Below are 10,168 nucleotides of genomic sequence, written 5' to 3'. Positions count from 1 at the left end.
TCCTCTTCCCTGGCGGAGTAACGATAACCAACACGTAACATAATTGTGGGGAGCATTGATAACATTAGAAATTGTTTCACTCCCGCGGACACACACACACACACACACACACACACACACCCACACATACGACCCCATATCCATTACAATCACTTTCACTATACATAACATCATTTTCCGTGTGTGTGTGTGTGTGTGTGTGTGTGTGTGTGTGGTCGAAATCGTTGAAATCTCAGGAACGAACAGAAGTCGGTCGTTGTAGGTGGTGGTGGTGGTGGGTAGAGAAATGTGGTTTAAAATTGAGAGAGAGAGAGAGAGAGAGAAGGCTTAGGCGGGCCCCTCATCTCCGCGTAACTATATATTTACGTACCGAAAGCCGTGTATGCGCTCCCTCATCCCGTCGGTGCCGGGCTCGGAAGCGACGCGCCCTAAGCCTGACACTCTCGGCGCCGAAACTTAAGCCAGCGCCGCGGCGAATCCGACACAACCATTGGATATAAGAGACCCGCCAGCTTTCTCATAATTCGCTGCCCGTTATAACAATAGCAGTTATGTTTGTATTCCATTACGGCGCCCCGCCCTGAGGGAGGAGCCTGCCTCGCGCCCGCCCCCGCCGAACTCGCTCCTCGCCCTGCCGCCAGAGGTCACTAGTTGGCGAGGATTTTCAGTCGGGGTTCTGATCGGCTTCCTTGTTATTCTCTTGCTTCTGCCATTGAGTTTCCTGCGGCTTTTTACAGTGAAACTTGTTTCCATCAGTCTGGAATTCACACAAATACAAATAACCGCAGTTTAATTAAGCTTCTTTACTAAATTGTAAAAATCCCTCGGCGATAACAGTATCTATTAATGGTGGAGGAGGAGCCGCTCTTGAGTTAACAGCGCGGCGGCCAATCAGCGCGGAGATTTGCACCTGCCTCGCCACGCGGCGGCCAATCACGGCGGGCCCCGCGGCATGGCGATCCAGGCGGTAAGCTCCATGTGTTGATCATGTAGTCAACATCGTGTAAGTGTCAACATTACTATCTAGGCTTCCTGTCCGCCTTTCCTACGTGTTGATGGGAGCTTCGGGGACGTGCCAGCCCGTGTGAGCAAACCCGACGGAGTGTTCGTGCGACGCCTCGTCCCGCTGAGCCCCAGACGAGTGTGTGAGGAGAGAATGCGGTGAGCGAAGCGAGAGCGAGTAGCTGGGCAGCGGCGCTACACTGCTGCTGCGGCTCCCGTGTGGCGGCGGACGGCGGGGTCATGATTCCCACACCCTCCACCGTCATCCACACGCCCTCCCGCCCCAAGCTGGGCTTCTCCATTGACAGTATCGTTGGTCGTGGTGGAGTAGGCTCCCGGGGGTCGCCGCCCCCCTCCCCCGGGTCCCCCCGAGGGAGCCCCAGGCCCAGGAGTCCCCTGGGGTCGTTCAGCGACGTGCACAAGCCACAAGTTCGTATCCCTGAGCCCATCCACCCGCTGGTGGCCACGTCGGTGCCCACGTCCCTGGCCCACCATGTGACCGCGCCCGCCCTCCACTCCCTGCCGGGGCTGCACATGCCCCAGGCGCTGCACTTGGCCACGCTGCTGCCCCACGGAGGAGCCCCGGGGCTGCCAGCGGCCATCCCGCCTATGTTGCTGGGCCAGATGCCACACCTGGGCACCCCCCTCCCCCCCGCGCCCGGCCCCAGGGAGTTCCCGCTGTACCCGTGGCTGCTGTCCCGACACTCGCGGCTCTTCGGTCACAGGTTTCCAGGTAAGGCCCGCGATGCTTGTTTGTCCCGCCGCAGCGTCTGGCGGCTGCCTGCCCGTGGGGGCCAGCCGTGGCCAGCCATGGCCGCCGCAAACCCACACGTCAGACGCCCACCGACGCACGCCTCCCTGCTGTCCCGCCGCCCGCCGAGCGCGTGTGCACGGGCGTAGGGCTCAAAAACCTTCCTCTCGCGGGACTAATTAGCGGCCCTGGTGTACGTGTGGCCGAGGCTGTTGTGCCATTATTAATAACACCCGGGAGCCATTACGGCTGCGGCGTAGCGGGCGGGGCGTGGCGGTGTCTGGGTTGTCGCGGCCGCGTTGTGGCGAAGGAGGGTGATGAGGTTGATGCGTGGGAGGAAAATAACAAAGATGGTAATAAACAAATCATATGTAATGTTAATATTTTTACTATATTTATTTTTGGTATTATTAATATATTATTATTATTATTATTATTATTATTATCCTTATTATTATTATTATTAACATCATTATTATTATCTTATATATCTTTTTTTCGTTATTTCTATTATCATAATTACCATTACTGATTATTGTTATTATTATTATTATTATTATTATTATTATTATTATTATTATTATTATTATTATTATTATTATTGTCATCAGTATTATTACTATCAATATTACTTCTGATTATCGGTTATTATCATCATCGTAATCATTGTCATATTTTAATTATGAACTACCATTGTATTATCTTTATTTGATATTTGTTATTATCATATTTTTGGTTATTATCAGTAGCAACGGCAGCAGTAGTAGGAGGAGTAGGAGTAGAAGTAATAGGATTAGTAGAGTAGTAGATGTAGTAGTAGCAGTAGTAGTAGTAATAGTAGTAGCTGTAGTAGTAGTAGTAGTAGTGGTGGTCGTGGAAGCAGAGGTAGTAATTATAATTGCTTTTACTACTACTACTACTACTACTACTACTACTACTACTACTACTACTACTACTACTACTGCTGCTGCTTCTAATACTTTTACTATTACTACTGCTACTTCTTTTTCTACTACTATACTACTACTACTACTACTACTACTACTACTACTACTACTACTACTTCCATCACCACCACCACCACCACCACCACTATACTCTTATCCCGTCCCCGTCACTAACACCAAGTCTCCAGGCACTAACGTTTTTGCCCATCAACCAATTGCTTCTCTAAACAACGGAGCGAGGTCGTGTTGGCTTTATACGCCCATAACTCTTGCCTTATGGACCAAACGTTTTCCTCGTCACTACAACCAAGTCACAATGGCCGTCTCGTAAGTCACGGTAGCTGAAAGTCGCCCTTGTCCAAATGGCGGGTAATGTTACGTCTAGTTTTTCAGCGTCTTAGCAGCGATGTAAGAGCTTCTTGGTACGATGTTACACTTAAGTGGTTTGGCTGAATAATGCTGAGAGGGACATCTTTGTTAGTTACCCAGTCAGTCAGTTACCCATTCAGTCAGTCAGTCAGTCAATTAGTCAGTTACCCAGTCAGTCAGCCACTCAGTCAGTCAGTCAAGCAGTCATTTAGTCATTCAGTCATGCAGGCAAGCAGTCACTCACTCACTCACTCAGTTACCCAGTCAGTCAGTCAGTCAGTCAGTCAGTCACACGGCACACCACACAAATTGATAGGAATATATATTATTTGAGAGTGATGATTCGGGTTATCAAAATGTTCTAATATTCCTAATCAGTCAGTCATGTGTGCTATTTCACTTAAAAGTATTGGTAACAGTGGTGCTAGTGGTAATAGTAGTAGCAGTAGCAGCAGTAGCAAAAGTAGCAGTAGTAGTAGTGGTAGTAGTAGTAGTAGTGGTAGCAGTAGTAGTAGTATCAACAGTGGTGTTCTACAGGCCTCTGTCCTATCACCCACTCTCTTCCTGTTATTCATCAATGATATTCTTTCCATAACAAACTGTCCTGTCCACTCATGCGCTGACGACTCCACTCTGCATTATTCAACTTCTTTCAACAGAAGACCCTCTCGACAGCAATTGCGAGACTGCAGACTGGAGGCTGCAGAACGCTTAACCTCAGACCTTGCTATCATTTCCGATTGGGGTAAAAGGAACCTTGAGTCCTTCAATGCCTCAAAAACTCAATTTCTCTACGTATCAACTCGACACAATCTTCCAAACACCTATCCCCTATTCTTCGTCAACACTCAGCTGTCACCTTATTCAACACTAAATATCCTCGGTCTATCCTTAGCTCAAAATCTCAACTGGAAACTTCATATCTCCTCTCTCGCTAAATCAGCTTTCTCGAGGTTGGGCTTTCTGTATCGTCTCCGCCAGTTCTTCTCCCCAGCACAGATGCTTTCCATTTATAAGGGGCTTGTCCGCCCTCGTATGGAGTATGCATCTCACAGCTCTTCTGGACAGAGTGGAGTCTAAGGCTCTTCGTCTCATCAGCTCTCCTCCTCTTACTGATAGTCTTCTACCGCTTAAATTCCGCCCCCATGTTGCCTCTCTTTCTATCTTCTATCGATATTTTCATGCTGACTGCTGTTTTGAACTTGCTAACTGCATGCCTCCCCCCCACCTCCCGCGGCTCCGCTGCACACGACTTTCTACTCATGTTCATCCTTATACTGTCCAAACCCCTTATGCGAGAGTTAACAAGCATCTCCATTCTTTCATCCCCTTCACTGGTAAACTCTGGAACAGCCTTCCTTCATCTGTATTTCCTCCTGCCTATGACATCACCTCTTTCAAGAAGAGTGTATCAAGACACCTCTCCACCCGAAATTGACCTCTCTTTTGGCTACTCTTTACTTTTGTCTGTTATGGGAGCGGCGAGTAGCGGGCTTTTTTTTTCACTCTTTTTGTTGCCCTTGAACCGTCTCCTTTGTTGTAAAAAAAAAAAAAAGTATATATCGTAGCAGTAATAGGAGGAGGACGAGGAAGAGAAGGAGTGGTAATAACAAGAACTTAAGCAAAGCAAGTAAATAACTTACTTCACGTTAACAAACATATCAACATCAGCGACGGCGGCGGCAGGGGCGGGGACGGAGCGCCAGCAGAGTCTGGCCGCCATACTGGAAACGCAAAGGGAGGTTGAGGGGAGGGGAAGGGTCGAAACGGAAGAACGGGAATGAGAAGGGTGAGGGAAAGGGAAAAAAGGAGACGGTAGAAGTGAGATTAGGCGTGGAGGGAAGAGAATGAGAGAGGGAGAAGGGAGAACAAAAAGTAACAGCCAGAGAGGGGAATGGGAGGAAGAGAAGAGAGAAGAGGGAAAGAGGAAAGGGAGGGAAAAAGATAAAAGTGAGATTAGGGGTGGAGAGAGAAGAAAAAGAGGGGAGAGAGGGAGAGAAGGGAGAATAAAAAGTAATGGAGGAGGAGAGGGGAAAGGGAGAGTGAGTGAAATATCGAGAGGGGAAAAGAGGGAAAGGGAGAGAAGTAAAAAAATGGAGAAGAGGAACAGAGAGAGAAGGAAAAGGAGGTGGAGGAAGGAGCGGAGGTAAAGAAACAGGCAGCACAGAGAAGAGAGGAAGAAAAGAGGGGAAGGAAGGCAAAGAGAAATAGAGAAGGGGAAGAAGGAAGGAAGAAAAATGAGAGAGAAAAAAAGTAAATAGATTGCAGTGGAAAGCATGAAGAGGAGAGAGAGAGAGAGAGAGAGAGAGAGAGAGAGAGAGAGAGAAGGAAATCGACTGGAACGGGGAAGAAATCTGAGAAGGGTCGTGGAAAAGGACATTGAGACGGGACAGAGAAAATGAATAGGAAAGGATATTGGTGGAGTAGACGGAGTGGACAGAACGGGCAGTCTCTTGAAACCACGAACACAGGAGACCAGTGACTCGCCTCTTTATCCCAACCGTTGTATCGTTCATAGCATTGTTAGTGTTCGTTGTTCTAAGAGTCATATTTTTAAACATTTCGTCGCCCAAGCTCACACATAATTAACCCCTCCGCTGCGATTGGCACGGATTTGGCTTTCACTGGTAGCCTGGTAACATATTATAGTCCCAGGTCTTTCTCTGCCCCTGTAGTGGATAGTTAGTGTTTCCCATGTGGTATTGGTGTGCTGGATATCCCTCACAAGATGCAGGACTTTACATTTTTCTTCATTGAATTGTAGCAGCCACTTTTTGTTCCATTCCTGTAGCTTGGTGAGGTCTTCTGGTAGGAAATCTGCAGTTAAGGGGTTAAGGCTTTCGGAGGAGTTCTGGGCATTTCCAGTGGTAGTTTTATGACCCTGGTGGTAGTTTGACCCTTTCTCTGTACCATGAACGTGAAATAACACTCATGAGAACCCGATTGGTATCTTTTCCGGACTTTGGAAACAGATGATGTGAGAGGAGGAAGCGTCTGACAGTACCGACATTATTCCGAAAGAGTGGTGCGAGGGACAGGCTGTGAGAGGTATGGATGAGCAGGGAGGTGAGGTAGAAAGTAGGATCTCCCTCTATTACTATGTTTCTCAAAGCCACAGAGAAGACTAACCGGGTTTTCCTGTGTGGTGATATTCCCGTTCAATGATGTAGAGGTCGTGTAAAACTATCACAAAACAGTCCATGAAAACCCCAGCAACATCTTCTACGAGAGGCTTTTCAAACTTGCGAACTGAGGCGCCGAGAAATCTATTAACCCGTCCGCTGCGATTGGCACGGATTTTGCCTTCACTGGTAGCCTGGTAACATATGCTCCCGGGTCTTTCTGTGCCTCTGTGGTGGGTAGTGGAGTGTTTCCCATGTGGTATTGGTATGCTGGATTTCCCCTCCCAAGATGCATGACCTCACATTTTTCTTCACTAAATTGGAGAAGCCACTTTTTGTTCCACTCCTGTAGCTTGGTGATGTCTTCTTGTTGGAAATCCGCATCCAAGGGGTTAAGAATACGGGCCTAGGAAGGGAGAGTTTCAAATATGGGCACAAGTTACCGAAGATTAACCCGTGGCAGATCACTATTAGATATATATACACAAGGTCCTTTCCCTTTAGTTTTGCTTAATTATATATACGTACATTTGTTATATGAGACATGAGGATTAGCTGCACACCTCTCCTATGTCACCACGTGTTGAATAAGGCAGGAATAAAGAGCTATACGATACAGGAAGTTGGGCTGGGTTCTGGGTCCCTTTTCACTACTTAAACATAAGAACATAAGAACATAAGAACGCAGGAGTCTGCAAGAGGCCGGTAGGCCTGTACGAGGCAGCTCCTTTGACCCTAAGCTCCCGTGTATCTAACCCCACCTATTATCGCTGTCCATGAATTTATCTAGTCTATTTTTGAATGTGACAATTGTATTGGCACTCACCACATGACTGCTAAGCCTATTCCACTCATCCACCACCCTATTAGTAAACCAATTTTTGCCTATGTCCCTGTTGAATCTGAATTTATCCAGTTTAAACCCGTTACTTCGTGTCCTACCCGGTTCTCTTACCAACAAAACCTTATGAATGTCTCCCTTATTAAAGCCCTTCATCCATTTATAAACCTCGATCATGTCTCCACGCACCCTTCGCCTTTCTAGAGAATGCAAGTTTAACTGTTTGAGTCTTTCCTCGTATGGCAAGTTTCTCAACCCCTGAATCATCTTAGTCATCCTCCTCTGCACCGATTCTAACATTTTGATATCCATTCTATAGTAGGGTGACCAGAACTGAACCGCATAGTCAAGATGAGGTCTAACTAATGCTAAATATAGTTTGAGGAAGACTTCGGGGCTTCTGTTGCTTACGCTCCTTGAAATAAATCCCAGTACCCTATTAGCTCGATTTCTAGCTTGAATGCATTGTGCCCTTGGACGGAGATCAGAGCTCACTAAGACCCCTAAATCCCTCTCGCACCCAGACCTACTTATGAGAGTGTCATTTAAGCAAACACACGAGGTCCTTCCCCTTTAGATTTCCTTAATTATATATACGCCTGTTATATGAGACGTGAGGCTCAGGTGCACGTCCTCGTATTCCACCACGTGTTTAAAGAGGCAAGAAATCAAGATAGCTTTACGGTACAGGAAGGAAGGAGGGTTGGGTGGTGGGTCCCTTGTCATATACATAGAGGGTATACATATGTTGGTCCAAAACACCGCTCAAACTGTACATTCACATTTACTTTATCATTATTATTATCAGAACGCTTTGGCGCGTCTCCCTTCACCTTCAGAGTATTATTATCAAAATGTTTGCCTCAGCGTCCTCCCGAAATTGACCTCTCTTTTTGGACAGTCCTTTGATCTCTATTCAGGAGCAGGGAGTAGCGGGCTTTTTTTATTATTTTTTTCTTTACGCCCTTGAACTGTCTCTTTAGCTGTAAAAAAAATAAAAAATAAATAAAAAGCGACTCCACACACACACACACACACACACACACACACACACACACTGCCTGCCTCCAAATCATCAAGACGCCTCTCCACCCGAAATTGGCATCTCTTTTAGCCACTCTACTTTTCTCTTTTATAGGGGCCGCGATTACCGGGTTTTTTATTTCTACACTTTCTTTTTGTTGCCTTTAAGCTGCTTCCTTTGCAGTATGTGTAAAAAAAAAAAAGAGGGATGGCGATGATGTGCCCAGCAGCAAGCCTTCACGCAAGCTGTGGTCGCTCGTGGCATAAACATTGTCCTGAGGTCTTGCGTGCTGTCATATATTTGATTTATTTTATGTTTAATAATTACTATACGTGCTTTAAAGGTGCATGAGGGTTCCGGAAGATTTTCAGAAACAACGTGCCATATATTTTTTTGTATGATTGCATCCATAAACCTTTACAGATTTTGACATTATAAATAAAGTCTATATTGTGTTGGTCAGCGGCCGCGCGAGGCATGGGTGGAAGCCTGGCTCTTGGTTCGATCAGCGGAACTTAAGGTCATGGTCCATATTCTTAAGCGTATCGGCCTCCTATTACAACTATTTCTCAAGGCCACAGAGGAAATTAACTGGGTTTTCATGTTGTTGTTTTTCCCGTTCAAAATGCAGAAGTCGAGTGAAACTATAACCAGCATCACAAAACAGTCCGTGAAACAACAGCAACTTCTACAACGGGAGGCTTTTCAAACAGCCGAACCGAGGCGCCGAGACATTTAAAAATACGGGCTCTACTCTCCCTCCTTCTTAACTCATATCGTTCACGTCTGTTCTGTCTCCTCTAAATCCTTCCCTCATCGCCGCAGCCCTTTCAGTCCCTCTCTTGCCTAACGGAAATGCGTTACTATCCCTCATAACTGGTCCCTCATTTCTGCAACTCTACTTCCTAACACCTTTCAGCCCTCACTCACACCCACAGCACCTTCCTTCCTCACCTGCACACACCCTCACCACCGCCCTTCCCTCATATCCTTCCCTCACTCCTAAACCCTCATAACCTTTCCTTCATCTTTTCAGCCCTCACTAACACCGTAGCATCTTCCTTCCTTATCTCCACACAGCCTCACCACCACCCTTCCCTCATATCCTTCCCTCATATCCTCCCAAAGCCTCATAACCTTTCCCTCATCTTTACAACCCTCACTAACACCGTAGCATCTTCCTTCCTTATCTCCACACAGCCTCACCACCACCCTTCCCTCATATCCTTCCCTCATATCCTCCCAAAGCCTCATAACCTTTCCCTCATCTTTTCAGCCCTCACTAACACCGTAGCATCTTCCTTCCTTATCTCCACACAGCCTCACCACCACCCTTCCCTCATATCCTTCCCTCATATCCTCCCAAAGCCTCATAACCTTTCCCTCATCTTTTCAGCCCTCACTAACACCGTAGCATCCTCTTTCCTTATCTCCACACAGCCTCACCGTTACCCTCCCTTCATCTCCACATCCTTCCCTCATCTTTTCAGCCCTCACTCACACCGAAGCATCTTCTCTCCTTACCTCCACACAGCGTCACCATTACGCTTCCCTTCATCTCCACATCCTTGCAAACAGCTCCCACTTTCCATATGCTCACATCCACTGGCATCCTTACCCCTTACAGCCTCTCCCTCACACCACCGTCACCCCTCTATATCCACTCCTCTATATTTCTCTCCAAGCAGTTCTTTATTTCTTTATCCTCTCATCCATATTCATCCGTTCCACTCCCACTCCACTTCACTCCACTATACTACTCCTATGATACTTTTTTTCCTCAACTTGTCTTCGCCTCTCTCCTCCTCCTCCTCCTCCTCCTCTTCTTCTTCCTCTTACCCTACCTGTTTTTCGCTCTCCCTTCCCTCCTTCCTTCATTCCTTCCTTCCTTCCCTCCTTCTTCTCCTTAACCAGCTCTTTTTCTTTCTTTTTTTCCTTTTCTTTCTTTTTTTTTTTAGCTCTGTCTATCTATGTAACTGTCTATCTTGTGTAATTCTCTCTCTCTCTCTCTCTCTCTCTCTCTCTCTCTCTCTCTCTCTCTCTCTCTCTCTCTCGCTATCTCTCTCTCTCTCTCTCTCTCTCTCTCTCTCTCTCTCTCTCTCTCTCTCTCTC

At 46.9% G+C, this 10,168-nt stretch overlaps 1 protein-coding gene across 1 annotated transcript in view; it reads left to right on the top strand.

Moving 5' to 3' along the window:
* Window positions 1-399: 399 nt before the first annotated feature.
* The window catches only part of LOC126998730 (homeotic protein empty spiracles-like), a 59,685-nt gene continuing 49,916 nt past the window's right edge, over window positions 400-10,168 (top strand). Inside the window, exon 1 of the mRNA XM_050860718.1 lies at window positions 400-1,735. Within this exon, the coding sequence (XP_050716675.1) occupies window positions 1,243-1,735 (493 nt within the window). The 5' untranslated portion in view covers window positions 400-1,242. The remainder of the gene's footprint in view (window positions 1,736-10,168) is intronic.

Source organism: Eriocheir sinensis, chromosome 15 (genome assembly GCF_024679095.1).
Source record: "Eriocheir sinensis breed Jianghai 21 chromosome 15, ASM2467909v1, whole genome shotgun sequence".
NCBI lineage: Eukaryota > Metazoa > Arthropoda > Malacostraca > Decapoda > Varunidae > Eriocheir > Eriocheir sinensis.
The sequence above is the reverse complement of the archived record's forward strand: the minus strand, read 5'-3'. Positions and strand labels throughout refer to the sequence as shown.